At 61.3% G+C, this 27,123-nt stretch overlaps 12 protein-coding genes across 12 annotated transcripts; 4 read left to right on the top strand and 8 right to left on the bottom strand.

The window, feature by feature from the left end:
* Positions 1-497: 497 nt before the first annotated feature.
* On the top strand, positions 498-1,659 carry RHTO_02577 (60S ribosomal protein l23; the record flags this gene model as incomplete). Its single annotated transcript, XM_016416251.1, has 7 exons — positions 498-614; positions 678-738; positions 970-974; positions 1,041-1,086; positions 1,344-1,415; positions 1,473-1,562; positions 1,625-1,659. 7 exons carry the CDS (start codon positions 498-500, stop codon positions 1,657-1,659), a joined length of 426 nt encoding a protein of 141 aa, XP_016271748.1.
* Positions 1,660-1,870: 211 nt separating this feature from the next.
* On the bottom strand, positions 1,871-3,090 carry RHTO_02578 (nicotinamide N-methyltransferase, putative; the record flags this gene model as incomplete). Its single annotated transcript, XM_016416252.1, has 6 exons — positions 1,871-1,948; positions 2,009-2,380; positions 2,442-2,552; positions 2,613-2,785; positions 2,842-2,977; positions 3,037-3,090. The coding sequence occupies 6 exons, from the start codon at positions 3,088-3,090 to the stop codon at positions 1,871-1,873; spliced, it is 924 nt and encodes a 307-aa protein (XP_016271749.1).
* A 214-nt stretch (positions 3,091-3,304) lies between these two features.
* Positions 3,305-4,201, top strand: RHTO_02579 (uncharacterized protein; the record flags this gene model as incomplete). The annotated part of the gene is made up of 10 exons (XM_016416253.1): positions 3,305-3,313; positions 3,346-3,353; positions 3,435-3,479; positions 3,546-3,650; positions 3,715-3,734; positions 3,796-3,818; positions 3,881-3,898; positions 3,963-4,014; positions 4,076-4,081; positions 4,143-4,201. The coding sequence occupies 10 exons, from the start codon at positions 3,305-3,307 to the stop codon at positions 4,199-4,201; spliced, it is 345 nt and encodes a 114-aa protein (XP_016271750.1).
* Positions 4,202-4,424: 223 nt separating this feature from the next.
* RHTO_02580 (NADH-ubiquinone oxidoreductase 9.5 kDa subunit) lies at positions 4,425-5,046 on the bottom strand (the record flags this gene model as incomplete). The annotated part of the gene is made up of 4 exons (XM_016416254.1): positions 4,425-4,486; positions 4,622-4,708; positions 4,785-4,842; positions 5,005-5,046. 4 exons carry the CDS (start codon positions 5,044-5,046, stop codon positions 4,425-4,427), a joined length of 249 nt encoding a protein of 82 aa, XP_016271751.1.
* Positions 5,047-5,582: 536 nt separating this feature from the next.
* Positions 5,583-7,062, bottom strand: RHTO_02581 (Histone H1/H5; the record flags this gene model as incomplete). The annotated part of the gene is made up of 9 exons (XM_016416255.1): positions 5,583-5,621; positions 5,687-5,728; positions 5,805-5,852; positions 5,947-6,063; positions 6,131-6,202; positions 6,281-6,419; positions 6,544-6,602; positions 6,777-6,783; positions 6,932-7,062. 9 exons carry the CDS (start codon positions 7,060-7,062, stop codon positions 5,583-5,585), a joined length of 654 nt encoding a protein of 217 aa, XP_016271752.1.
* A 334-nt stretch (positions 7,063-7,396) lies between these two features.
* On the bottom strand, positions 7,397-10,112 carry RHTO_02582 (poly(A) polymerase Pla1; the record flags this gene model as incomplete). Its single annotated transcript, XM_016416256.1, has 11 exons — positions 7,397-7,855; positions 7,978-8,059; positions 8,113-8,236; positions 8,297-8,556; positions 8,613-8,872; positions 8,931-9,027; positions 9,087-9,201; positions 9,257-9,512; positions 9,567-9,729; positions 9,794-9,889; positions 9,973-10,112. 11 exons carry the CDS (start codon positions 10,110-10,112, stop codon positions 7,397-7,399), a joined length of 2,052 nt encoding a protein of 683 aa, XP_016271753.1.
* A 693-nt stretch (positions 10,113-10,805) lies between these two features.
* Positions 10,806-16,709, bottom strand: RHTO_02583 (ABC transporter; the record flags this gene model as incomplete). The annotated part of the gene is made up of 19 exons (XM_016416257.1): positions 10,806-10,966; positions 11,034-11,160; positions 11,229-11,434; positions 11,563-11,779; positions 11,860-11,916; positions 11,983-12,173; positions 12,230-12,473; positions 12,540-12,584; positions 12,649-12,773; positions 12,836-13,117; positions 13,249-13,466; positions 13,529-13,968; positions 14,031-14,064; positions 14,221-14,288; positions 14,347-14,767; positions 14,916-15,932; positions 15,990-16,168; positions 16,231-16,446; positions 16,512-16,709. 19 exons carry the CDS (start codon positions 16,707-16,709, stop codon positions 10,806-10,808), a joined length of 4,446 nt encoding a protein of 1,481 aa, XP_016271754.1.
* A 2,084-nt stretch (positions 16,710-18,793) lies between these two features.
* RHTO_02584 (60S ribosomal protein l29) lies at positions 18,794-19,162 on the top strand (the record flags this gene model as incomplete). The annotated part of the gene is made up of 3 exons (XM_016416258.1): positions 18,794-18,835; positions 18,949-19,008; positions 19,070-19,162. The coding sequence occupies 3 exons, from the start codon at positions 18,794-18,796 to the stop codon at positions 19,160-19,162; spliced, it is 195 nt and encodes a 64-aa protein (XP_016271755.1).
* A 324-nt stretch (positions 19,163-19,486) lies between these two features.
* On the bottom strand, positions 19,487-21,730 carry RHTO_02585 (transcription factor IIIC, subunit 5; the record flags this gene model as incomplete). Its single annotated transcript, XM_016416259.1, has 8 exons — positions 19,487-19,594; positions 19,652-20,255; positions 20,314-20,433; positions 20,496-20,606; positions 20,672-20,950; positions 21,004-21,112; positions 21,169-21,252; positions 21,310-21,730. The coding sequence occupies 8 exons, from the start codon at positions 21,728-21,730 to the stop codon at positions 19,487-19,489; spliced, it is 1,836 nt and encodes a 611-aa protein (XP_016271756.1).
* A 228-nt stretch (positions 21,731-21,958) lies between these two features.
* RHTO_02586 (SNARE protein syntaxin 18/UFE1) lies at positions 21,959-23,262 on the top strand (the record flags this gene model as incomplete). Its single annotated transcript, XM_016416260.1, has 3 exons — positions 21,959-22,114; positions 22,172-22,421; positions 22,487-23,262. The coding sequence occupies 3 exons, from the start codon at positions 21,959-21,961 to the stop codon at positions 23,260-23,262; spliced, it is 1,182 nt and encodes a 393-aa protein (XP_016271757.1).
* Positions 23,263-23,328: 66 nt separating this feature from the next.
* RHTO_02587 (Golgi apparatus membrane protein tvp38) lies at positions 23,329-24,819 on the bottom strand (the record flags this gene model as incomplete). Its single annotated transcript, XM_016416261.1, has 7 exons — positions 23,329-23,652; positions 23,715-23,775; positions 23,838-23,921; positions 23,980-24,003; positions 24,215-24,313; positions 24,383-24,581; positions 24,639-24,819. 7 exons carry the CDS (start codon positions 24,817-24,819, stop codon positions 23,329-23,331), a joined length of 972 nt encoding a protein of 323 aa, XP_016271758.1.
* A 386-nt stretch (positions 24,820-25,205) lies between these two features.
* RHTO_02588 (SNARE associated Golgi protein) lies at positions 25,206-26,605 on the bottom strand (the record flags this gene model as incomplete). The annotated part of the gene is made up of 5 exons (XM_016416262.1): positions 25,206-25,695; positions 25,755-25,838; positions 25,893-25,916; positions 25,976-26,375; positions 26,434-26,605. The coding sequence occupies 5 exons, from the start codon at positions 26,603-26,605 to the stop codon at positions 25,206-25,208; spliced, it is 1,170 nt and encodes a 389-aa protein (XP_016271759.1).
* Positions 26,606-27,123: the final 518 nt, after the last annotated feature.

Here is a 27,123-nt window from a genome sequence, read left to right on the forward strand (position 1 = left end):
TTGTGCGAGCTGTAGCAGTGCGATTAACCCGCGCAATCCAGTCCACAAGCGGTGTGTCGAGCGGCGAGAGCTTGTCGAGGAGGAGGAGAGCTTGCGGCTCGCGCGCTCGTCTCGTCTTCTCCGTCACTCGGCCAACCTTCGACGTGAGGCTGCGTTTCTTGCTGCTCGTGATGGCTGCTGCTGCTGCCAGACCGCCCAGCCAACCAGCGACCAGGCGGACCCAGCGCGCGAGACGGACGAGGGCGTACGAGCGCAAAACTCGGCGGGGACAGAGTAGCGCAGCGAGGACGGGTCAGGTGGGCGTGTGGACGGGTCAGGACGGTGCAGGAGCAGCCAGAGTGCCGTCAGATCGGGCAAACAGGCGCGCAGGGGGCGGCATCGGGGCAGCGTTCGTCCCCAATTCTCGCAGGACCGCGTTGAGCTGACCTCGCTCTCGTCGTCTCGCTCGTGTACCGGCGCGCAGTTCCTCCTTCCCCTTCCCACCCGACTAGACAACAATGGCTGCTGGACGTGGACGCGGCGGCTCGGCCGGCAACAAGTTCCGCATGACCCTCGCTCTCCCCGTCGGCGCCGTCATGAACTGCGCCGACAACTCGGGTGCCAAGAACCTCTACGTGCGTTGCGACGAGTCGCTGGACGTATGCGCGGGCGAAGTGCTGACCGTTTGGCGCCCGCAGGTCATTGCTGTCACTCGCTCGGGTGCCCGCCTCAACCGTCTCCCGGCTGCTGCTGCTGGTGGTGCGTGTGCTTGCACGTGAAGAGCATGAGGACGGCGCTGACGATTTGTCTCCGCATGTCCACGCTCTCCCCAACTCTGCTCGCCCCTCCGCCGCCCACTCAACCTCGATCACCTCCTCTTGCTCTCCGCCCGTCCTGATTGTGCCACATCTGCTCTTCGACACGCTTACGACCCTCGCCGAACCTGCCTGCGCCACTGCCCTTTCCGCGGCTCCCCTTGCTCTCCAACAGACATGGTGAGCTCACCCTCCCTCGAGATCTCGCTCACAAACGACGTTGCTGACGATCTATCGCCTCTGTAGTGCATGTGCACTGTCAAGAAGGGCAAGCCCGACCTCAGGAAGAAGGGTGTGTTGCGTTCCATTCGTGCGGGAACTGCGGCGAGGAGGGAGGGAACGGGCGAATCGGCGGAGGAGAACGGCGGCGATGCGGAACAGGCATGGCGCTTCGCGGTGGAGGAGTGAAAGCAGACATGGCACTTCAAGGCGCGAAAGGCGGACCGGCGCGTGGCGGTGAAGGAAGGCGCAGCCGGTGGGGTTAGGAGGAACAGCAGGCCAGCGAAAGTCGGGAAGCGGCGTACTGACTAACCTCGCCCCTTCGTCCAGTCCACCCCGCCATCGTCGTCCGCCAGCGCAAGGCCTGGCGCCGTCGTGACGGTGTCTTCCTCTACTTCGAGGGTGCGTCTCCTCATTCCTCCCGTCCTCGAACCGATTTGCTGATCCTTTCGTGAATAGACAACGCCGGCGTTATCGTCAACCCCAAGGGTGAGATGAAGGGTTCGGCCATCCAAGGCCCCGTCGCGAAGGAGTGCGCCGACCTCTGGCGTGAGTCTCCATCCCTGTTCCTTCATCTCGCCAGCCGCACTGACTCGCCGAACGATCCACAGCCCGTATCGCCTCGAACGCCGGCACCGTCGTCTAAGCGTCTTTCGAGAGGTTGTGTGGGTCGTGTGTAGCTCTCTCGACGCGGGAGTCTCCTTCGGAACAGGTTGTTCTCGCCGACTTGCGCTTCATTCAGTGAGGGTCATCGTGTCCAGTTGGTTTGTTTCTGCGCTGTCGATGACGAGGCGCGCTGCTGAGCGGGATACGTGAGGCAGCGGTCCTTGCAAATCTACCCGGTGAGCTGCGCGGCTCTACTGCTCGCGCGTGAACATCCACCCATGCACCGTACTCCGTATCGCAAGATCTCCACCGTCCTCCGGGAATGCAGGCTGCTCACACCTAAATCATCAGCAACGTTTCCAAACGATAGAAACGACGGAAAAACGCACGCCAGCCTCGGGATCCTCCCACACTTTCGTCACCTTCCAACCCTTCTCTTGCGCGAGGTCAAGGATCTGTAGATCCGCGTCGACGAGCCATGGTCGGTGATGGGAGAAGAAGCAGAGAACGGCGGGAGTTGCGAGGGTTGAGGGGTCGGAGAGGTCGCATGGTGGTTGTGCGGGCGCTTCAGTCTCGGGAGCTGGCGCGGATGGTCGTGGAGGAGTGGTGGAGAGACAGCTGAGACAGGTGTTGAGGAGGGCGGCATGTTGAGAGTGGTTGAAGACGAGGTCGGAGAGGAGGATGAGGTCGAATTTGCGTGAACTGGACGGGTCGCCTAGTACCTCAAGCAGCGAGTCGGCGGGAGAGCCCCAGGTGAAACCCTGTGCGAGCGAACAAGACGTAAGCTGGATTGTCCCTCACGAGGGGAGGAGAAAGACGGACCTTGGCGCAGGTTTCGGCTACGGAAGTCGAGCCGAGCGAGCTGACGTTCGTCTCGACGTTCTGTGCGATGTTCTTGACGAGAGCGGGATCAGGAAAGTCGGAAATGACGACCTGCACATTGAAGACAGGTCAACGGAGCGAAGCTGAGAAGCGAGGAAGACGGGTTCGTACGTTTCCTGCGCCTTCGAGCGCCGCCGTCAAGCCTGGCAGGCCTCCGCCGGCACCAAGCTCCAGCACTGCTTTGCCTTTGCCCTTCCCCTGGCCGTCTGGACCGTGCAAGAGAGTCGAAGCGTGAAGTTCGAGAAATTGGGATAATGCGATGGCGGCGGGATAGAGGATGTGACCTGCTCGCGGGACACTGTCAGTCTCTCCTCGTCTACCTCGCATCCGGCGTACGCACCCCAGAGAGGATGGCCCGACACCAAGCCAACCTCAACTTCCTCAGGACCAACTCGCTCGCCCACACCTCCGTACTTTCTCCGCTTGTAGTTGCGGACGGTTGGCGGAGGCGTGGGAGGGCGGAATCCTTCCGGCTCCTGCAAGGCGAGGCGTGTTCAGCTGGGTACGAAGCGGATTCGAGTGGAGAAGAACGCACCTCGAAAACGGCGCCGAAGCCTTCGTCGTCCGATCCGCTGGCTGAGGAGGGCATGGCAGCAGAGTGCGAGTAGGTTCAAGCCAGTACAGCAGTCCCAGTGAGCCTTTGAGAGGAGCGAGCGTGTGCACAAGGTCAAGAGCAACCTGCTCGGCAGCTCTGGCTTCTCCCCATCTCCCAACGAGGCTTGCAGGAGTGCGTGACGGTTGGAACTGCTCCATAGAGGCTTCACTGACTTTGCTTGACCCGCAGTGGCGTCTACCTTCTTCAAATGGGCGAGGTGCGCCGCTTCCCCATCCTCATCGCTCGCAGGACTTGAGGCGGTCTGCTCGCCTCGAGGAGCGCGTAGACACACGGGAAAGGGATGGGATGAGCTGATCAGTGCTCTTTCTGCCTTGCAGGTCGCCCGAGGCCCGCAACTACTTCATGTCGACGCACTTCTGGGGGTCAGTCGGCCGACTCGCCTCGGGATCCATCCTCTCACTCATCTTGTCGCTTTGATCTGTGCGCAGACCGCTCGCCAACTGGGGACTGCCTCTCGCCGCCATTGCCGACCTCTCCTCGAAGGACCCGAAGTTTATTTCGGGACCTATGACCCTCGCTCTCGCTTCTTACTCGTGCGTCGGCGTACGAGCTGCCTTGCCCCGGCGCACTCCATACTGACGAGCTACTGGATTACAGTCTTGTCTTCATGCGCTTCGGTTCGCCGCTCGTCCGCTCGTCCTCATGCCGAGGCTGACCCTTTCCTCCCGTCGTCGACAGCCTGGCGCGTTCAACCACGGAATGTACGTCCGCCCATATTTCCCTGGACTTGCACCACACGTTGACCGTCCTTTGCACCACGCAGTACCTTCTCTTCGCATGCGTGCGCTCCTCCCCTTCATCAAGGCTCGTCGCGACTTCAGCTTACGCGTGCTTCGATCTCACAGCACGCCACGAACGCAACAGCACAAAGTCTGCAAGGGTTCCGCTTCATCAAGTGTGCGTGCTGCTGCGGTCCCTACGCCACTCTTTGCGCACTAACAGCTCTTTCGCCGCGCAGACAATTGTTCGTCTCGCACGAACTCGCGTCTCCTCGGCAGCCTTACTCACTCGCATCTCGCCCGCAGACATGGACACGGACAAGGGTGCAGAGGCGGTCAAGGAGGCAGCGACCGCTCTCAAGTAGATTCGACCCTTGGAAACGCAGTTTGTTCTGATAGCCGGGCGTTGGTCATCCACCGTCTCGCATCGCGCTGTACTCCGCTAGAGACCTCTCCAATCCCTGCTCAGGCTTTCAGCAGCGCCGCAGATCGCCGCTCGTGTGCCGCTGTGGAAGGAATCGTCTGTCGATGCACAGCACCCGTCTAGCCCGCTCTTCGCCCGCCTCCGTCCGCGTATCCCGAGCCTCCCTACGCCTTGAGCTCCCAGCCGTCTTCGTAGCCCTCCGTCGCTTGCCTTGGTCGGCTCGGCACTGTGTCGGCAGGAGAGAGGGATCGTGAAGACGTCGAGTCGGCGTGTAAGCGTAGAGAGGAGGGACGACGAAGAGGGAATGGGTCAGCTCGTCCTTTCTCTGCATTCGAGGAGCATGAAAGGAAGCTGGACGTACGAGGGTAGGATTGAGGAATACGCTCGGCCGGCTTGTACCCAAAGTACCGCTTCCGGATCGGCGGGACAGCCACAACCAGCACGGGACCTACATCCCCTCGGAATGGACATGTCAGCAAGCCTGGATACCCAGCGTGGCGACAAGGAGAGTGAGGGGGACGAACCGACGGCGCCGAGAGCGAGCGAGTAGAAGATGGCGGGCTGCTCGTGTGCTGACCGTTGCTGCACGCGCCAAGCCATGCCGTGCCATTCAGTTCATCCAGTCATTCGGTCAAGCAGGTGCGAGGCGACGGCGGATCGAGGAGCGGGGGGAAGAGGCGAGTGATGAAGAGGCAGTCAGCTCGCGTCCTCCGCATGGGCCAAGCTGGGTGAGCTCGCACGCACCAGGAACGAGTATGTGCGGCGGAAAACGTTTGGTGCAGACATGGTTGGCGGGTATAAGGCGGAGGGAGCGGGAGAGCGTCGTCGGCGAGAGGTTGGCGAAGGACAGCACACTGCGAACTGGCAGGGCGGGCCTTGGTCGAGTGGAAGCACCCCAATGGAGCTGTAGATGACAATCACGCGCTGCGACGGCGTCCGCAGGCGTGGTTCTCGCTCTCCTCCTCCTCGTTCTCGCTGTTCGCCAACTGTTCGCGATTGTCTCCCTTCAACATTCCGTTTGGCGCTTCTCAAGCTTCGCCCAGCCTTGAAAGACGACTAGGACTGCCCTACTCGCACACGGAAATCAAAGCAGGCTGAAAGCGACAGAGTTCGTTGCACAGACAGAGGAGGGGAGGGAGGAAAGACGACAGGTGGACGAGAGCACAAACGCAGGAGAGAAAGACAGACGAGCGTAGGGTACAGTCAGACCAGAGCAGAGATGAGAAGTCCGTGTGGGGAGATGGAAAGGCGAAAGGTGGACTCGGGGTGAGCGGGTGAGCAGAGTGGGCGTCAACGGGTTGGCCGAAGCTGCAGCAGCGCGCTCAGTTACGAGCACGCCTCGACGAGCTCGAGGTCGTCTTCTGTAGGCGGATGAGGGCGAATCAGCCGTCCATCTCGCTACGCAGCAGGACAATCCGTCACTCACCCTCGGCGACGACTTGCTGGCCGTCTTCTTCGCTGGCGTGCTCTACCGTCGCAAAAAAAAAGTGAGTTTCCAGTGCTCGGTACGATCCGGGAGGCGAGCGAAAGCAGCGCGAACGCACCCTAGAGGACGTCATGGTCGAGGTCGTGGCACCGCGCTTGGCGTTGGTCTATGGAGAGCAAATCAGTCAGAAAGCACGCGTTGAGCAACTTGCGGCATCGCCACGGGAAGACGTTGGAAACATCGCGATTGGCGAGACGCACCTTGGCAGCACCCCGCTTGCCTCCCTCGCTCTGCTTCTGCCTCGCCGTACCGGTCGAGTTGGCGGTCGTGCGCTTGGCAGGCGGCTTCCTCGCGGTACTCGAAGACGAGGTCGCAGTCTGCGAGGTGGAAGGGAAGCGGTCAGGCTTGTTGACGTGAAGCGGGAGAGATGAAGCTATAGCGCGCCTTCTTCGTGCCGGTGGAAGTGCGCTTCGTGCCCTTCGAGCCCGCCTTGGGTTTGACGTACGGCTTGTCACCCTGCAGAACGTGGCCCGGTCAGTTCAGCTCCCACGCCTCGACGTGTGCCCGTAAGAGCGAGCGGAGAGTAGCACGCACATCCTCAGCAATCCTGATCTTGCCGCCAAAGCCTTTCGGGAGGGCAAAGACGCCAGACTCGTTGCCTCGACGGATGGCGGTCGCGATGCGGCCGTCGGTAGTCGCGTTGTCCTCGAGCTTGAACTTGCTGATGATGAACCTGCGTCGGTCAGTGAGTCAGTATCAAGCTTTTCAGGCCCAACGAACAAACAATGGCGACAGGCGGGACGAGGGGGACGGGAAGAAGGCGTTGGGTGACCGGGAACGGGTGGGAACGGACGCACTTCTTGATGAGCGGCCTCGAGGCGCCGTCATGGGCATCTCCAGCCTTCTCGATAGCCTCCTGGAAGCGCAGAGCGAGGGCGACGCGATATCAAGGGCGATTTGAATGAGGATGTCGAGAAAGAGGGTCACGAGAACGGTGCGAAGGCAGGCGCGGGCGGGCAAGCGATGTTGGAAAGCAAGCAGGTCAGTATAACGTTGTCCACGAGCGTCAGAAGGCAGCGAGAGAACGCACGGCGATCCTGTCAGCGGGTCGCGAGAGGAGGTGGGGAGGCAAACAATGGCGAGATGTCGGCGACGGCGGGTCGAGCGGGCGAGCGCGCGGTGCAGAAGCGAGTCCAGCGAGTCAGCACACGGTACACGACGCCACACACGTCCAGCGCGACGGACATGTCGACCATGGTGGGCTTCGCACCCGCCGGGCGACTCCTCCTTGCTGCGAGGCCCTTGGGCTTCTCGTCCTCCTTGGTGCGCGACATGCTGCGTCGTGCGGCGGCGGCGGCTTTGCGAGTGGGCGGCATGGTCGACGGGGGAGCGAGGTTGGGTTGTTGCGAAGGTCAAGGGGCCAAGTCCCTCAACTCGAGCGGGTCGACTCGTCTTTGGACAACAGCGCGCAGGCGAGTGGAAAGCAGGGGTCGCCATTAGCAGCCTATGTACTACCCACAAACAGGGAAAGGAACTACAGACAGAGGGCGAGAGGGAGTACAATGCGAGGCAAGGCGAGGCTGTTTGTTGCGAAAGAGGTGGTCGTCGAAAGATTGTGTGCGTTGTGAGATGGATGTGCAGAGAAATTGGAACGAAATGCAGAGAAGAAAGCGTGAAACGTCCCCATGGCACGCAAGCGCGCCAACCGGTTCATGCGGGAGCCGTCGAGGCGGCGACAGGGGCAGGCGTCTCGCCCGCCATCAACGCCGCCTCGTTCTGCGGTCCGCCGTTCGTTACCGCCGAAGCCAAACCGTTCAGCTCACCCACAGGCAGAGTCGAGTTGAGGCCGGGAAGCGTGACCGAGGGTTGTGAGGGCGCAGCAGAGGCTGCGGTCGGGGGCGGGTTTATAGCAGTAGCACCTGGAGTCTCGCCGATGGGAGTCGCACCGACAGCGACCTCGGCCGCCTCGCGCGTCTTCTCCAAGGGTGTCGGGATCGGGCCATTGTCGACCGGGACGGGTGGCAGACCTGCAGGGGTGGGCGTAGCGTTCTCCGGTACGAAAGACGATGCGCGGTGCTTCTTGTTGAGGTGTTCTGCGTCGCTGTCGTCGGTCGCGGCGCTGGCAAGAGCAGGCGAGGCGGCGGTCGCTGCGTTGGTACCGTTCGCCTTCTGCGGACGGGTCAGTGCGGGCAGAGCGGGGAAACGGGGAGATCGAGGCGAGTCAGTGGGGCGTCCATGGCGTACTCAGAAAGCGCAAGCAGGCGATCGGGGACAAGGTCAGCAGACCGCACCTTCGTCTTTGCCCTCTTCACACCGCCCGTCTTCGGCGGTTCGGGTTCTCGTCCGGCATGCACGTATGCGGGAAGAGCGGTGCTGTCGTGCAGGCATGAGCAGACGTCCTTCTCGAACAAGCCGGCGAAGCGCACCTCTTGATGTAGCGCACGATGACGCCCATCGAGTCCGGGTCGTAGCTGTCCCACATCTTGACGAGCTTGGTGAACTCGTTCGTCGGGTACGAGATGTCGAGTTTCCGCGGTCCCTTGTCGCCCGCTGCGCCGCCTCAAGATCAGCGGAGGAGCGCAAGTCTCCGACGAGTTCAGCGAGGCGCACCTGGTTTCCGCTCAATCTGCAAGCCGATGTAGAACGTCGTCGTGTACACCGTCCCGCCCTGTCCTGCAATCAAGTCCTGCTCTGTCCGCTTGTCGACGGCCGCAGGCACTTCACCGATCGAGACCGCCCGCTGCTCCTCCTCGTTGATGCAGTAGTTGACGCGGTCGAAGCTCTTGACGAACGGATGCGCGAGAAGGAGCGTGTCGACGTACTCGAGCTTCATGACGAGTTGTCGGATGCGAGATTCGACCGTGCCGGACCTGCGGAACGCTGCGTGAGCATGCAGATTTGCGAGAGAGGAAGGTCGACAACGCACCACTTGAGCTGGACGTCGGCACTGCCCGAACTGGCGGTGATTTGCAGGTAGTACCGGTACTTGCTGAAGAAGTCGTGAGGCTGGAAGAGCTCGCTCCACTTTGCCGAACCCACGAACACCTTGTCGACGATGTCGGCGGCGCGCTTGAACTCGGCCGTCATAATCTGCTGCGTGCTGAGCGTGACGTTGTGGGTCGAGCACATCGAAGGGTAGGCAGGCGTGATGATGGGCATGCGGTGAGAGCGGTCGGAGGGGTACAGCTGTCGAGATCAGAAAGTCAGCACGCGGCGCCGGTATCAGGTAGTGATGCGTGCGCACCTTTGGGTTCCAGACGCGGACTTGCAGCGGACCCTCCTCGATTGGCTTGAGCAGAACAGGCGCCGGCCACTGCCATTGATGCATGATGATGAAGAATCTGCGCAAACTTGCGGTCGGCGACGAGCGCACGTGACGGAGACAAGACCCGTGACACACCGAGAGATGATGCTGCCAACGCAGCCCTTCGGATACAGCTGGCAGATGCGCGCAACCAACATCGCCCAAGCGACACCTCCGCAGAAGCCCATCACGTTCCCGTAGATCGCTCGCTCTGCGCAGAAGTCTGATCAGTGCGTCCGAGGATGAGGAAACCACGGCCAACTCACGCTGCGCCCACAGCTTGATCGTCCTCAAGGCTTCTCGGAAGACCGGCACGTCCGGCACAAGTCGCAGCATCTCGTCCGTCACCCGCGATCCGTTCAAACTCCGCAGACACCGGTCGTCAATATTCCGCAGCAGGTTGTCATCCTTCAGGTCGAGGTCGTCGGGCACAGTCGGGACGGCGAGGCGGGCGAAGAGCAAGTCAATGTCAATGCCGCTAAAGGTGCACTTGATGATTGGCACGAAGGCTTCGGGGACGCCCTGCGAGAAGAAGCGATAAGCATATGGCGACTCTTTCGCTCGTTTGGAACGCACCGTGACCTCGAGGACGCCCTCCGTCTCCTTCAGCATCTGCTCGAATAGGGAGAAGAACTCCTCGCGCTCAACGTGCCGGGGGACGACGAGCAGGGTATCAATATCGGATCCTGGGCCATGCACTCCCAGTCGATAGGACCCGAACGTGAAGATCTTGCCGCCGCTGTCGAGGAAGTGGAGGGTCAGCGATGAATGGGAGGAGAGACGGATCGTGAACCTGGACTCACGCCTCGCGCGCCTTCGCATCCGAAAGCCCGTGGTTGATGGATGAGCGATAGACGAACTCCTTCACGAGCTTGTTCAAGCGGCCGAGAACCATCTCGCTGGAGGGAGACGACGAGTCGCGCAAGGTCAGCTCTCGCATCAAGCCTGCCGAATTGTCGGAATACCCAGTACCGATACTCACCGATTACGTCCCTCTTCCGCCGACTCGTAAATTCCCCTGTCCTTAAGCTCCTGGATGAGCGTCTTGCTGACCTCGAGGTCGCGGGCGGTCGGCGGCGCGACCGAGATGGGCGGCGTGACTCCCAGGAACTGTCCAGCCATCCTGTCTGTCCTCTATTAAGCTTCTGAAGCGCGCACAGCCGTCGTGAGGTGAGTTGTCGCCTAGTCGTGAGGGCGGAGGCGATGAAAGGGTTGGTCGTCGCTGGACGGATCGAAGGGCGCGCAACCGTCTCAGACTAGCGAGCTGAAGCGATATGAGGCTTCGCGAGCGTGTCCAGCAGGTGCCGTCGAGTGGTGGAAGGCAGACGACCCCTCGACCCTCCTCGCAGGAGACAACTGGCCTTTTCTCAGCTCTCCTCGCTTCCTTCGCTTCGGAAACAGCGAGTATGCTCCCTTGTCTGCCTCGAGGGGATCCTGAGACTCGAAGAAGGTTCCACGACCGCTTCACCGTCAAATACAGAAGTCTAACCAGGCAGGGGAAGGCAGCCGGGATACGCTGGCTGATTCCTCAATTGCGTTGTACGTCCAAAGGGAAGGTTGGAAGAACGAGGTAGAGAAAGAAGGAATGCTGTGAAGGCAATGAGCCAAAGGGATGAAGAGCGAAAGGAGAAGCGAACTAGTGAGGACAAAAATGAAGTCTTGGAGTCTCTAGTACCGCCTTGAATACCGCCGCGACTTGGCGGGCTGTCTATGAAGATGCTGAACGAGTGTGAGGGTCGTCAGACCGGAAGAAGGGGGACCGGAGGCGTCGACATGGCCTTCGAGGCGAAAGTCGGTGGTGTTGACGTCGCCCGTCTACCGCTTGTTGTAGACCTTGGTAAGGAACGTCGCGCCGAGGACGGTGAGGAAGCAGTTGAAGACGGAGTAGCAGAGGAAGATGCCGAGGTCGCGGCCACGTTCCGAGAAGCTGAGGCCCAGCGGCTCGAAGAATTGGTCGCCGACCGAGTACTGGCAGTCTGCGTACGAAGAGAAGTGAATCAGCCACGACATAAAGGGCGAGGCAAGCTGCAGGGCGAGACGCACACTGGCAGTTGCTCGTCGCATCCGGGTTGGCGAGGTACCCTCCGGCCGCCGAGACGAACGGCTGAAGCCACGCCGAGCACGTCTGGCCCGCGGGCGGCTGAACGATGCGGTACTCCGAGTCGAGGCACTATGCGAACGAGGCACACGAGAAGGTCAGCTCGAGCTCCGACACAAGGAGGAGAGAGAGCGCCTCACCGTAACGCGGAGGTCGTGCAACTCGTTCGTGACGAGACCGGCGATGAGCCAGGTCAACGGGTCGAGCCAGTAGAGCCAGGCTCGGAAGAAGCCAGGCATGTTCGGTCGCGGGACGGTGACGCCGCAGAACAGCGAGAAGACGACGAGCAGGAACGGGTTGACGGCTCCTGCCGCGTAGATAGACGGCGCGAGCGCTGCGATGGCCTCTGCGATTGTCAAGAAAGGCGCATATCGGACGAGGCGAACGTCAAAGGACGCGAGCAACAAAAGCAGGAGGAACGGGAAGGTCAGCAACCAGCGGAGTTTTCTCGGTAGAGGAGAGATGGCTACGCACGGCCCATCGTCACCGAGAACATCTCAGTCAAGAGAATCATGGCGAAGGCGTAGCCGGCGCGGTTGGAGTCCGTGTTGAAGCCGGGAGGGTAGTAAATGAGTAGGAAGAAAACAATCGAGCAGAGGACCGAGTACGGCGTCTCGGCGGCCAGCTGGGAGAGGGCGAACACGACGGGCGAGTACATCTTCGAAGAAGCTTCGCGGACGTAGGTCATGCGCTGTGAGAGGCGGGGAGAGGGCGGGTCAGCTTCCCTTCACCTTGGAGAGTCCGCCTAAGTCGCCAGGAAGTCCTACGCACCGCCAGGATGAACGTGGGCTCGATGGAAGACATGATGATCGCGGGGAGGACGGTCACCTAGTAGCGGAGGTCGGGGAGGGTCAGCGCAAGGCGGAGAGGCGGGAGGGAGGAGTTAAGACTCACGAAGAAGCAGACGAAGACGCGGTACTGCATCGAAGCTGACGACGCGCTCAGGTTGAGGAATGTGAGGCCGACGACGAGGGCGATGGAGATGTGGTTGAAGAGACGGGTGAAGACGTAGTCGGGGGAACGCCAGAACGAGAGGAAGGTCCGCGAGATGACGACCTGGAACTGCGTCCAGAACGGCGTTGAGTCTGCGTTGTAACTGTCGTTAGACTGATCCTCGACGAGAGTGCGAAAGGCCACTTACACTCCTTCTTGAGCGACGGGTCTGTGTCCTCAGGCATGGCAAGTCCGTCGCGCTTAAGGTCGTCGATTTCGCGCTTGACAACCTGGAACTCCTCAGAGTCGTTCCAGATGTCGGCCCAGTCCTTGTTGCCGACCTGCCGGCCGGAACCAGCGCCGATAGCCTCGAGCATGTACTCGGCAGGGTTGGCGTTGTCGGGGCAGATCGCGCCGTTCCTGGCGAGGTACTCGCGGAGAACGTGAGAGTCCTGTAGAGCACGTGATATGTCAGAGGCGGCTGCGTTGCGAAAAGTGGAGAAGTAAGTTGGACGAACCTTGCCGATATCGCCGAAGTAGACGGTGCGGCCGCCGGCCTTGAGCTACGTGTACGAAAGCGAAGTCTGTGAGCAACCGATGCACACTCTCTCGCAGGGTTCGACGCACCAGGAGGAGGCGATCGAAGTTCTCGAAAAGCATGGCGTTCGGTTGGTGAATCGTAACAAGGATGGCCTGACCGGCAGCGGCGAGCTTGCGGAGGAAACGAACGATGTTGTAGGCACTCTGACCATCTGTGAATGGCAAAGGTACGAGTCAGAAACGGACCACGAGCGAGAGGAGAGCGAAAACTCACCGAGACCCGAGGTCGGCTCGTCGAGGAAGAGAAGCAGCTGCGGCTTCGAAGCGAGCTCGACACCGATGGTGACACGCTTGCGTGCCTCGACGTCGAGACCGAAGCCAGAGAAACCAATCATGGCGTCCGCCTTGTCCTCAAGCTCGAGAAGCTGGATGACCTGTTCGACGTAGGCATCCTTCTCTGCTTTCGGGATGTGGCCGGGCTGACGAAGGTACGCCGAGAAGCGAAGAGCCTCGCGAACGGTGGCCGTAGGTTCGTGGACGTCGAGCTGCTCGACATCTGTTCGTTCGGAAAGGTAAGGTCAGCGGATAGTCGCAACACGGTTACCAGCGCAAGCCGCGTCTGCACACGCCTAAAAGTAGAAAGCGCGTAGCGGGTCGCGCGAGAGCTGGGCGAGATAAGGAACGTACAAGCCGTGCCGCGCTGGAACTCCTTGCCGGGCGTGCGGCCAGCGATGAGCCGCTCGCCTCCAATGACACCGATAGTCTTGCGGTTCGCGAGGACGTCGAGGAGAGTCGTTTTTCCGGCGCCACTGGAACCCATGAGAGCTGTAAGCTGACCGGGACGGACGTAGCCGAAAACGTGGTCGAGGAGCTGGCGCTGTCCGCCGGGAACCGGGACGGTGTAGCTGTCGTGCACGGAGTCGAGGTCAGTACAACGCTGGAAGACGCTTCTAGAAGCGGGACGCACGTCAAGTCCTCCCAGGTAAACGGCTTGCGAGTCTGGACGAGGTCGGACAGGTCCTGCTCGACTTCGCCCTTGCGATACGCATCCTTGTTCTTCTCGAGCTCCTCGTTGAGCTTCTTGCGCTCCTTGTTCTCCTTGGCGAACACGTTGATGGCGGGAGCGCCCGCGCCGTGGTCGAGGCGCTCAGCGAGGTAGGCTTGGATGAGCGTGAATCCGACAAAGAAAACGATGGTGATACCCCAATTGCGCCACTGGTCCGCAACATTGTAGTCGAAGCTCGCTGAGATGTACGCGCCGCCTGGAACGATAGGGTTGCCTGGCGACGAGCCGGGGAGCGTACAAACCTGATTCGGGCCGAGCGTGCCGGGGTATTGCGTGAGCTGGCCGTTGACGTTGTGCGGTGTGATGTACGAGACGTCGCAATTGAGATTGATGCGCTTGAACTGCGAGGAAAGAGAAGTCAGCGAGGTGTCGTCAACCTCGCAAGAAAGAACGGAAGGCTAACCTCGTTCGCCATGGCTGCCGAGAAGGCGAATTGGCTATAGACGTGAGAAGCTGATGTCAGTCGATCTCCAAGCGAGGAGCAGAAGCTGAAGGGGGAGAGGGCAGCACGACACGGCGCAACCGACGACCTTCGCAGAGTCGCGTGCGCGTCCTGGACATCTACCACCGTCAAAAAAGGAGAAGAGACGAACAGAGGGTTGATGTAACTGATCCAGAACAGCCAGCGTTGTTGGGCGAAGGTAGGGATGAGGTAGCCGGACTGCACAGGGAAAGACCGTCAGCGAGCCCGTCCGAGAGAAACGCAGTCGAGGACGCACGTAGGTGATCATGAACGTGATGATTACGGACGCAAGGCGCGACGCCTGGTCGTAGTTCTGGCACAAGGTACCGAGAAGGCGGAAGAATCCGGCGAGAGCGAAGAATCCGCCGAGGACCGTGACGTAGAACGAGAAGAAGGCGCCGGCACTTCTGTAGAGCCCGGACATGAAGTACGCAATGATGTCAAAGACGAGGATCTGGATCATGTTGTTTGGCGCGTCGGCGATGGTCGCGGCGAGGGCGGCGGCAGAGGGGCGGTAGAAGGCGAACGTCTTGTGCTTGTGGATGATCGCGCGTCCCATCATCTGCGTCGGGAGCTCGTTGAAGGCTTGGAAAGAGTTGAAGAGGAGGGCAATGAAGATCAAGCCGCCGCGAGTGAAAGCACCCGATGCCGTCTCAGGCATCTGGAAGTACACGGCGCTGTTGAAGGGTCAGACAAGGCGGCGGAGGGATGGAACGTGAGTCAGGGAGAAGTGAGAACGTCAGCGAGAGTGCGAAGTTGAAGGAAGCCCAGGAGGAGAGGGAAGTCGTCAACGAGTTTCCTCGCCGGCTTCCTCTGCAGACGTACCCGGTGATGAGAGCGACGATGATAGCAGTGGTCCATGAGACGGCGAGGTCGACCTTGTCCTGAGCCTTGAGCTGGAACTGGCGGATGACGAGCGCCCAAACCTGGGCGAAGAACGACGCGGTGTAGGGCGATTTCTTGCCGACTCCGCGCCGCTTGCCCTTCTCGACGGCCTCGCGGAACTCGTTGCGTGCACGGTCATCTGACTCGCAGCGCGAGCGGAACTCGTCGCGCTCGGCAATCATCCTCGAGTAGATCTCCGACTTCTTGAACGCCTCCTCGAGCTGTTCGGACGTCGACGGGACGTCGGCGGCGGAGCGACCGGGCGCGAGCTGACGCTCGTTCGGGTCGGTGCAGCCGGTGAGGTAGTCGGCAGTCGTCTGGCGAGGAAGGTCGGCGTAACCGAGCGACATCATGTAGGCGCGCGCCTCCTTCGCCGGACCGAAGTAGACCTGGCGACCTGCGTCGATGACGAGGACCTTGTCGAACTGGTCGTAGATGCCCTCGCCGGCCTGGTAGAGCGAGACGAAGGTTGCCATCTGGTGGACGTCGGTGAGGATGCGGAGCGCCTTGGCGTAGTCGAGAGCCGTCGAGGCGTCGAGACCGCGCGTCGAGTTGTCCCAAGAGCAAACGGAAGCGCGAGTAGCCATCATCTCGGCAATCGAGACACGCTTGCGCTCGCCGCCGGAGACACCGCGAACGAAGGCCGATCCGACCTTGGTGTTCTTGGTGTGAGGGATGCCGAGCATGCGCAGGAGCAAGTCCATGACCTCCTTGTTGAACGACTTCTTCGTCTGGCCGGGCAGGAGCTTGCCGGGCGTCTTGACGCGGAGGGCGAACATGAGGGTCTGGGCAACGGTCAGAGTCGCGGCGTGCACGTCGTCTTCCTGGTTGTAGACGACTTCGCCACGATACCGCTTCGCCATCTCCGATGCGGGGATGCCGCCGTATGAGACGTCGCCCTCGACGGATAGGTAGCCCAGGCGGGAGTTGGCGATTGTCTTGAGAAACGTCGTGCAACTGCGGGGGCAGAAGCGTCAGCGAATACCCCATCTGAAGCATAACAGCGAGATGGACCCGGATCCAGGACGACCCAGTACGAGACACATCTCGCCAGGCTTGAGGCAGCCGTCAAACTCGCGGAGCAAGTCCTTCGGCGACGGCTTGAACCAGCCTGTCTTGGTCATCTTCATGAACTTGATGACGGGCCACATGACTGCCTCCATGATCGCGTCGGGGAAAGTGCGAATGTGCATCTGTAGCGAGGGAGAGCGAACGTCAATATGCGGACCTCTCTTTGAGGGACGTCCAAACGCACCTTGATACCGCCATTTCCTGTAACCCGCAGCTTGTCCCACGAGACGCCGACAACCTTGCGCTTGAAGCCCGCCGCATCGTACTGATCCGCCTCGTTTCGCAAGTACGCGAGGAGGTCAAAGTCCTCGCTCGACTCGGATCCCTCTTTCTCAACGTCCTTCTGACCGGTCCGTACACGGTGGAGGGACGAGCTGCGACTGAGTTCGCGGCGAAGGTCCTACGAAGGGAGGCAAGGTCAATCGACGGAAGATGGCTGACCGCGAGGAGCCGACGCGAACACACCTCGAACTGCGATTCTGCACGCTTGACGTTGACTGACTCGCCTTTCTGCTCGGCAGCAGTGTCGTTGCCGTTCGCAAGCGTCTCAGTCGAAGCCCTGTCATCGGGTCGCCCAATGTGCCGCTGCTCGAGTTCGATCTGGTCGTGGGTAGGGATCACGCCGCCTGTCGCGACGCCGCCAATCGGCGCGTGCGTCTGCATTGTAGGTGTGTTGTCGATAGTCGAGGAAAGAGACGGTGGCGAGGTCGGCGAGAGGTACAGTAGTGGAGCGGTGTTTTCGCAGGGCGAAGTGGAGGAGGCCGAGGTTGGAGAGATCCGCCAAGGGCGTGCGCGCGTCTGACGGTTCCGCAAGCAGTAGCAGGCGCGAGCAAAGATGTAGCAATCAAGCGAACACCACTCGAACGAGGGCGAGCGTCCGTCGAGCGACGAGTCCGTGCGGCCAGAGGGCGAGGAGGACTCGAGCGGGTGAGTCGGCTTGATCAGCAAGTTTGGCTGGGCATCCGAGGAAGCTCCTCGCTCGGAGACGGAACTGCCGTCGGGGGAAATTCTCAGCGAAGTGAACTGTGCTCGCCGGACGCCGCCTTCCCGCTGTCACTCCGCCAACACGCTTCGCAGGGCTAGCTGGCGCCGGTTCTGAGCTCATTAGCATCTCGGAGAGCGATACCGGCAATGACAGCTTCAGGCGAGCCGTGAGGGTGGTGCACGGGCGAGCCTCACTCTGCTTCGGTGCGAAAGCAGGTTTCGCTGGCACCGGCTCCACACCCGCCCGTCCGGTTGCGGCGGCAAATCTTTGATGAATTGAGTTCTGCACGGCGACAGGGTGCCACTCGTACGAGAGGGGGTTGACGAGGAGGATTCGGGGCTTTCTCAGCGCGGTGAATTGCCGTTTTCCGCCGCTGACAGCCCATGCGTTGGTGTGCGCAAGGCGAAGCATTCGCCGAGGAGCCGCCGCCTAGCGAGCGACGATGCCAGCGTAAGCGTGGCCTTACAAAGATACGCAGCGAAAAGAGATCAGGCCGGCGAAAGCGCTGATAGTGAGCCTGCAAGCCGTACAGAGGGAGTAGCGGGGTCTTGCGCTGGCATCGGCCGTCCCGCGCTGCGCCAGCGCCGGTGCATACCTTGGGACCAGCGAGTAGTCAGCCGTACTTCGGGGTCTAGCGAAGAAGGAGGTCGCCAAAAGTGTTTGCCTGTCCCGCAGCAATAGAAGCGTTGAGGTGGACGCCCGATGCAGCGAGAGATGGCGCCTTGAGAGGACTGGTTGGCTACATTCGGCAGCGGGTGAGGAGCGCCGGTGAAGCCCAGCCTGGCAGCGGTGGTGAGGAGCGGGAAACACGGCGCAACGGATTCCCCGACGCCTGCAACGCAAGTGTGAGCCCCTTCCCGTCTGTCGACCTTGTGACGGCAGCCTATCTCTGCGAGACCGGCTGCTTGAGAGCTGTAGTTGAGGCGAAGGGGTGGGCACAGGGAGACCGGGCGAGCCGTTGTGCCCGTAGCGCGAGAGGAAGAGCGAAGCATTGGCAGACTACCTTGAGACTCTCGAAAGGCTGGACGAAGCCTGACCGTCCTGGGCGAGCTGGCGAATTAGCGAGAAAGACGTTCGTTGCTGTCGAGGAGGCGCAGCAGTCACGCTGCTGCCAGGCCATGCCCCGGCGTGTGCGTATCTTCCTGCGTATGGCCCTGCTCGAACGCAACGGACCAGCGGTGGCTGTGCGAGGTTGTCGCCAGGCGTCGTCGAGTCGAGCGGGAGGAGGGAGCGTCCTCGACAACGCGAGCAGCTGCTGGCGTGCGGGTCCGTACAAGCAGGATCCGTGACCCTCTGGACAGCCACATAGCAACAGCCACGCCCCCAGCCGGTGGGCGAGTGCAGTGACGAAGCCAACCCCCTCTCCTGCTCGCGCTCCTCCCTTTGCCCTCTGGACCTGCCCTCACAGACTCCCGTAAGGCTTGCTTGCTCGATTCAAACGCACCATTACCCGTCACGCACGACCATTCATCATCCTACGCCGCCCGCCATACCGCCAGACGACTCGCCGGGCTCGAAGCTCGCAAACTCGGGCAGGGAGGGCGACGGCGGGACGGGGTTGATTTGGGGGTGTGCTGAGGACGTCGGAGGGTCGGGAAGTCCTGTTGAAGTGGATTATTGGCAGGCAGAGCGGTCTAGAGGGCGGCGTTGGGCGTATCGAGGCCTCCAGCAGCTGAGTCCCGCCTCGAAACGAGGACTCGCTCGCTGACACGCTTCCCTCGCTCGTGCGGCGCTTGCCCGTGCACAGGTGGTGTGATCAAAGATGGCCAAGTCCAAGAACCACACCAACCACAACCAGAACAAGGTGCGGAGCCGCTCACTCGTCCCCCTTCGAGCTCGGGAGGACAGGGTCGCTTCGAGGACGGCTGAGCTGACGGCATCTCCTGCGGGGGTGCGGCACGGTTCTGGCGTATACAGAAGGCTCACCGCAACGGTATCAAGAAGCCCAAGACCAACAAGTACCCCTCGATGAAGGGTGTACGTCCCACTTCGCTCCTCCGCCTCGAAGCCTCTCGAGCTGATCCACTCGCGCACGCAGGTCGACCCCAAGTTCCGCCGCAACGCTCGCTACGCTGCTCAGGGCACCCAGAAGGCGCTCGCTGCCGCGCGCAAGGAGGCTGCTTCGGCATGAGTTGCGCTCCGCCGGAACGCGTCAAGGGGGAGAGGTGGATTCGAAGCCTTTGCTCTCGGGCCGTAATGGTTGTGTGTAACGCATGAGGAGGAATCATCTGGGCATGCGCGGGTGCGGGTGGAGAGACAGGCCGAAGGAGTTGCGGCGGGTGAGATGCGGCGGGAGGGACCTCGACTTGCACATCCCTTCCCTCAAGCTGGATTTCCTGTCGCTGCGCCACATGGTCTTACGGCGGAACATGTTGTCAAGGTCGCCGACCGTCGCGACTGCTCGCAAGTGGGCCCGGATCGAGTGAACGTGCAGCCATTCCAGTTCCCCGACAAGCTATTGCTCCTCGCCTTCCTGCTCTTCCTCGATCGCGCTCGCCGAAGGAGTGACCGACATCCCGGCGCGAACGCTGCTGCGCCTCGCCGAGCGACTCAGGCGGGAGAGCTGCGTCAAACATCAGGATCAGCGAGTCGTCCTCGAAGGGAAGCGAAGAGAACGCACCAGCTGGGCCTCCGTCTCCGGCTGCTTCGCCTTCGAACGCTTGGCCTTGGGCTTCTCCCACGGCGCGGTCCTGATCGGCTTCTTCGAGGTCCACGGCCGGCCCTTCTGCGAAGGAGTCCCTGCGCCGCCCTCACTGCCGCTGCCTGATCCGCTCCCACCTTCCTCCGACTCTTCGCCGTCTTGCTCGTCCTGCTCGCCGTCTCCGCCGTGCTCCGACGTGGGCGCTTCGCCCTCCGCCTTCTTCGCGCCCTTCTTCTTCCTCGGCGCGACGCCCGTCAATGCATTCGTCGCCTTCGCCGCTGCCCTCCTCCTGCCCTGCCCAACCCGACTCTCCTTGCTACACTGCCACCTAAGCAAATCATCGCAATCCTCCGTCGTGACCTCGATGCCGTTGAGCAAGCCCTGCCACTTCCGCCTGACGACCTGGCGAATCTGCTCGAAGTAGTCGTATGCGTACCAGCCCTCGTTGATGTCGCTCGAGCAGAAGTCGAGGACGCCGTCGGGCGAGTCGATAAGCGAGCGGCAGAGCGGGTCGGAGATGTCGCAGAGCTGGAAGTGGCCAATCTTGCTGTAGACTTGCTTGCCGTCAAAGATGTGCGAGAGGCTGTCGCGCGCGATGCATGTCAGCTTAGATTCTCGTAGTGATGGCTTTGAGAGCTCACTTTGAGGCGCGGTCAGTGTTCGGCTTCGTGCCGGAGAAGTGCGCCTGCGAGAGTGCACGCATGCCGGGCTGAGGGCGGATGCGGACGTTCTCGGGGTTGCGGAGCGTGATGTGCTGGAAGCTGCAGGCGTCGATTGTGGTCAGGGCGGATCAGGTGATGTAGGGGGGAGAGAGGAGACGCACAAGCGAGCTTCGGGGTGCTGACGAGGGTCGTAGCCGAAGCGCACAATGAGGTCGCGGAAGGGACCGTCGGAGAACGTGTAGCCGACGCGAGCCCAGCATTGCGACTTGTTCCTGCGAGGGGAAGACATGGTCTGTCCCTCGTCCGAAGCGGGCCGAGAAAAGGCAAGAAGACGCACGCATGGGCCATCTTGACCTCTGCAGGAGTCAATTGATTCATCATCGCCGGCCTCGTCCACACCGGCCGCTCCTCCAGCAAGTGCATCAACCTCGCCTCGATCGCATTCGGCACCTCCCTTCCAAGCTCCTTCAACAGGACTTCCTCAGGTCCAGCCGGAACGTGCTCTTCGAACGACATGATCGAGCGGATTGTGCGCGTCTTGCTGCGAGCTGCATGGACGAGACGCGTGACGCCCGACTCGGTCGTTTGGATGGTGGTGCCAAAGGCAGGTCGCATGCTGCGAGGGAGACTCGTCAGCATCTTCCGTCCCAGTTCTAACGAGCAACGCACTCAAAGTTCTGCGGGAGACGGTGACGGCTGAAGGCGGGAGGAGGGATGAAGGCCGACTCGGGGAAGTCTTCGCTGGGCGGGGAGAGGCGGTACGTGCGAATGCCCTTGACTGTAACGGAAACTCGTGAGAGCTGATTAGCAGCACTGGGATGAAGGCTGACGCACCGTCAAGCTTGCTCATGGCTTCGGCGAGGAGGAACGTCTCGTCGTTGACGGGAATGTCGGGGTAGTACTGGAAGTCGGCCATAGCTGCGAGCGAAGCGCGGCGTCAGCATGGATAACTCTGCAGGCAATGTCAGGACTGACCTCGGAAGCGCGCAATCTTGTGCTCGATGCCAACCGGCTCGATAGAGTAGATCCCCTCCTCCACGATGTTTCCGTCCACATCCCTTTTGGGCTTCTTCCTCCGCCTCTTGATGACCTTGCAGACGATGTTGTGCGTCGAGGCGACATTCGCAGGAATGGTGTGGAAGAAGCGGTTCTCGGGGTCCAAGTCGAGTTCAATTGGGCGAGAAGTCGGCGCTCCGTCGACGTGATTCTGTAGAGCAACTGCGGCTCGCTCTACGCCTCCGATAGTACCGAGAGCAGAGTCGACAGACGAGACTGGCGCGGGATATTCGACGGTTGCGAAGTTGGGCGTCGATTCGGGAGGAGGGAGGCGCAAAGTCGGCGCGTGGAGAATAGGCGGGGGCGTCGGCAGCCTCAGCTGATCCTGTTCGACTTCCATGGCGACTGTCAGGCTTGTAGGCGTTGTCTGGGTAGTGGAGGAGAGCTGTTGTCGAGTGCGGGGAGGGCGGGCGCAAGAACGAGGAGGCGGCGGCGGGGCGGGTCAGGCGTAGCGAGGTGCGTTTGGACGAGCTCGCTCGTAGCCTCGGGAGCACCCAGCAAGCAGCACGAGCGGTGAGCGGTGTCTGGCAGGAAGCCAACTTCATCTCTCTGACCTCGACACGACACAATGCTCGCGACAGACCGCACGGCCGAGTTCAAGGAGGCTGTCAGGGCGAAGGAACACGCTCAGCCACCTACCAAGCGGCAACGAGTCAAGTTTGGGCGGGCGCGGCAGGGTCCAGAGGGGCAGGAGGATGCCTGGACGCGACGGGCGGAGCAAGTGGTGCGTACGGGCTCGCAGGAGGGCGTTGTTGCGCTGGCTGACACTTGCGAGGAACAGGCTACCAACCTGCGCTCGTTCTCCAACTTCCTCGCCTCGATTCGCCGCGCCTACCTCGACCTCGGGTCGTCCTCGCATCCGTCATCGCACAATCCTCCCCAGCGCAACCTCGATCCGTCAAAGGGATTCGCAGCGTGGGAGGGAGTGCGGTGGCTGACAGACCGCGAACGGGACGAGATCGACTTTGCGGTCAAGGTCGCGCTCAGGAAGTCGGTCGATCGGGTCAGGGAACTCGAGGCGCTCGAGAAAGGTGTGTTGCGCGCTTCCATACTCTGACAAATGGCTTGCTGACTCGTATGGATGCCCTCTCCACAGCCCGCGTCGATGCCGAGAAGCGCGAGAACCCAAACGCCGGCCTGTCCCGCTTCCTTGGCCTCAATGTCGCTCCCTCCGTCTCGCCCACCTCCGAAGCCCTCGCCTCACACCGCTCCCTCGTCACCTTCTACCTGAATACGATGCTCGCGAGCGTCTCTCAGCGGCAGCGGGATCAGCAAGAGGCGCGTGTGAAGCGTCAACTGGAAAAGACGCAAAGCCTTGGAGGGATGGGCGGTGGAGGAGCGCTGGGCATGGACGAGTTGGGACGACAGATGGCGGAGAAGGCAAAGGCGGATCGGGCGGCGCAAAAGGGGAAGGGCAAGGCGGACGGGACAGGAGCGAGCGGCGAAGTCGGGCAGGTCCCGTCCATCTATCGCCCAGCACCCGTCTCGCCTGAAGCAGGTTGGGGTTTCGACGACGAAGACGACGACAACCCTCTCGGCTCGACCTTGACGGCAGACCAGATCCAGCAATTTGAGGCGGAAGAGTCAGCATTGCTCAAGGCCACGCAGTCCGACCTCGAGTCGCTCAAGACGGCCGAGTTTTCCCTGCTCGAAATCGCCTCGCTCCAGTCACAACTCGCCATACACCTTACGCAGCAGGCCGAGCTGACGGACAAGCTGTGGGAGGAGGCGATCACGGTTTCGGGCGAGGTGGACCGAGGGAACAAGCAGCTCAAGAAGGCGAAGGAGCGCGGGCGGGAGAGTCGCATGTGGCTTCTCATCTTCCTCTTCATGTCCAGCTTCACCCTGCTCTTCCTCGACTACTACGCGTGATCGTCGAGGTGCAATCAAGAATGAAACAGGATATCGTGCTGCGCGAGAGTAGTGACACAGGTCACGCTAGCGTCTGTGTCGCCCGACCTCCGATACACTGTGGTCGACAGGTGATCGACTCCCTTCAAAGCTGTCGTCGCCGTCCAAAGGTGCGACTTCTTCCCTCGACCTTCGCAAGCTGAACCTCCCGTCTCGCCTGAAGGCCCGCCTTGCCTTGCCGCCAACGGCGTCATCTCCACTTGTATCTCCACCACGCGAGCTGTCGGAGTCGCTCCACTCCTCGTCGTTGCTCCAAGCCACGGGTGCAGGTCCCCCTCCTGAACTTCCGTTCATCGCGCCTTGTCTCGCTCTGTCGTCGACTTGCGGGATTGCCGCATAGCGTATAGTAATCTGCCGAGACCGATCCCATCAGCAACGAAGAAGCGATAGCTGGACTTGCGGAAGCAACGCACCTTGTAGACGTAGTACGACGCACCGACGGCGACGATGGCAGATATGCCTATTGACGCGGCACTGCCGAAGCATTTCTTCGATCAGTAGCGTGTTGAGCGCGTAAGGAGGAGAAGGGGGCGCACTTCAACCACTTCGACAGAGTGTCCATCTCGCCGCGCGACTTTGGGTCCGCGAACTTGTACATCCGGTCGCCGATGAAGACGTAGCTGCACCTAAAGCGGTCAGGGTTGACACCGAATTACACCGGCAACAAAGTGGACGCACAGAAAGACTTTGGGCAGGAGGATGCTGCGCGTGAAATGCGCCGGTGTCAGCTTACGGAAGGGGGCCGCGGACGATCTTGCTCATCAAGTGCCCAGAATGAATCGAGTCAGGGTAACGGCCTCGATGGACGCGAAGGATGCGTTCGAATAGGAGAAAGGGAGCGGGCAGAGGCGAAGGAGGACGATGAGCAGAAGACCTGCATGCAAATCGTCAGCAAGCAATCTCGTGGAAGCACTCAAGCACCTCGAAGCTTCTACCCTTGGATGCCACTGCCTGCGAGAGCGCCTGGAAAGCCGGGAAGCGCGAGATGGACGAGTCGAAGAGGCGGATGAGCCTGCGGCAGATACTGTAGATTCAGTTCAGTCACGGTCATGGACATCCATTGAAGTGATAGTGAACGTACAGGAAGGCCAAAGCAGAGCCAAGGAGACAGCTTGCCGCCGAAACGAGGAAGCCTGGCCAAAGGCTCAATGCGAAACCGACGAGCGTCTGTGCGGTGCCGAACCCAATCATTGGCGGAAAGGAGAGCACGATGGCGAGGCCGAGGAAGACTGCCCAGGCGTAAGAGAGGGACCGGATCTTGTCGGCGAGAGAGGCGAACCCTGGGCGGGAGACGCAGCATGAGCCCGCTGAACGATTGAGCGAGGAGCGCGACGCACATGCAAAGACCTTGTTAGGCCCGATGACGAGCATGACAATTCCGGCGAAGAGGTACAGCCCGATCCAAAGCCAGAAGACGAGTTTGCCCGTCCAGCCAAGTCGATGGTACCGCTCAACCGCATTCTCCCCAATGTCGCAGGCTCGTCGCCAGAGACTCTGTGTACCCGGGCGCTGCGTCATGCCTGAGCGGCCCTCGATGAGGGCCCCAAGCAAGGCGCTGTAGCGTGAGCAGCGGCTGCGCGAGACCAGTCGACGGATTCGGCGCCCAGGGACTCCGATTCTGCAGCCCGCTGCGTTGCTGTGATAGTTTGTAGCGTTCGGCGAGAAGGGATGAGGGAGAAAGACAGCAGCAATCGCGGCGAAGCCAAGCGGAGTGTCCGCGGATCAGTCGTGGCGAAGTCGGAGGTGGTCGGAGGCAAGCCGAAGCAAAGTCGAAGGCACGAGCGAGCGAGTCTTCCACAGATTGACGACGCTGAGCGATGGAAGCGAGGTGGAAGTGAGGACGGCGTAGCAGCTCCTGCGAAGGCCGCTGACGATGAACGATACGTACATGCCCACCTCTACACTCAGTCTAACCGCTTCTTGACCTGCTCCTCCTCATCACCCATCAAGTCCAACTCCGCGTCCAACCCCCAAGCGACCGATTCCCGCCGGTCGTGCCCGTTCGCCTCAACTCCTGCCACTATTCGTCCCGCTTCTGCACGCTCGTCAAAGTCGGAGAAATTGTCCGAGCCGTCCCAGTTGTCGGCTGATGGGCGGCCTGGCTGAATCACGGCTGCCTTCCGCACCACCGCGTCGTCCTCGCCAGGCTCCACCAATCTTCCCTCAGCCGTACCCGTCCTTTTCTGCTCCTTCGCCCGCTCCTCAGCCTCAGCATCCGAAGCCACGGCGCTCCCTCCAGCTGACGCGAGCAGCTCGTCAACGTCATCGAGCAAGCCCGCCTCGAGGTCTTCTTCCGGGATGTCGGTCGTCTCGGAGACGTAGCGCATCGTGAGACGGTAGAGGTACCAGGACGTGGCAATGCCGAGAATGGTACCGCCGACCATGAAGATGCCGCTGTCGAAGCAAGCGGTGTCAGGACAGACGAGCAAATGGCAGCACAGGCGACAACGCACTTGATCCAGCGAGTCGTCGAGTCCATCTTGTGCCGCGAAGCAGGGTCGGCGAAGAGGTAGGTGCGGTGGCCGATGAAGACGTGTCTGCATGAGGACTCATCAGCTTGGAAGGTTCGAGCTGCAAAAGAAAGGACGCACAGGAGAAGCTTGGGCGTGATAGCACTGCCGGTAAGCTCAGACGTCAGTAGAAATCCTGAGTGCGGAGGGTGACATCGACTCACAGCGTCGCCAGCATGAACTCGGAGAATGTGACCGACTCGACCGAGGCGAAGAAGAGGTTCGAGTAAGGATAGGGGAAAGGGCAAAGTCGCAGAAGGGTGATGAGGGGGAGTCCCTTGACGCGTACGGCGCGCGAGAGGGCCGCGAAGGTCTTGTCGCGCTGGATGAAGGGCGCAAAGAGGGTGACGAGTTTCCGGCAGAGTACGAAGGCGAACGCTCCGCCAAGAAGGCAACTGCCAGCCGAGATGTAGAAGCCGGGAGTGACGCCGTAGGCGAAGCCGACGAGTGTTTGTGCGGTTCCGTAGCCTATTAGCGGCGGGACAGAGGTCACGACGATGATGGCGGACAGGATGAGCCATCCGTGCGGCAGTTCTCGGACGTCATCGGCGAGCGAAGCGAACCCTGCGATGTCCGCCAAGTCAACACCGCTCGAGAGTAGATAAAGGACGACTCAACGCACAGGCAAAGATCCTTTCAGGCCCAATGAGCCAGAACAGCGCGCCGAAAACGACGTGCAGTCCCGCCCACGCCCACACCATCACCTTGCCCTTCCATCCTAGCTTCTGATACCGCTCGACGGCTCTCTCGCTTAACTCTGTCCACCGCGCCAGTGCCTGACGAGCGAGGCTCATTCACCTTGATGTGGGGTCGAGATGCCGAGGGGGAGGTGAGGCGGAAGGAGCGTTGCCTGGCGGGCTGGCGAAGGTGCAAGGGCGACGTACGCTTCTCAAACGAAGTTGGTGCGGTCTTCGGTCGTCTCAGACGGGTGTGGTCGAGAGGAGGTCCCGGTCCTCTTCCTCAGACTGATGAAGCGCTGACGACAAGCGGACGCCCTGGGAGGATGCGGTAAGTCGAGAGATCCCCTGTTCAGCCTGCTACTGAAGAGTTCCAGCAGGCGACAGCGCAAATAAAGCTTGAGAACGAATGCAGCGAGAGGTGGCAGAGCGAAAGCGTGAGGAGAGGTGTGAAGACGAGCTCGACCGGTTGTCGCTTCTCAAGCAGGGTGAGAGATCTCTGTAGCAGCAGGTACAGCAGAGCAGCGTAGCTGGGAAGAAGCTGGCGTGCGTGGGAAAAACGAGACGAGAGTTCGGAATGAGTTGACAACGTCTGTCTATCCTCCCAGCCAGCTGTAGGCGGCTCCTACATCTCC

Source organism: Rhodotorula toruloides (assembly GCF_000320785.1).
Source record: "Rhodotorula toruloides NP11 unplaced genomic scaffold Scaffold19, whole genome shotgun sequence".
In the NCBI taxonomy this organism is placed as follows: domain Eukaryota; kingdom Fungi; phylum Basidiomycota; class Microbotryomycetes; order Sporidiobolales; family Sporidiobolaceae; genus Rhodotorula; species Rhodotorula toruloides.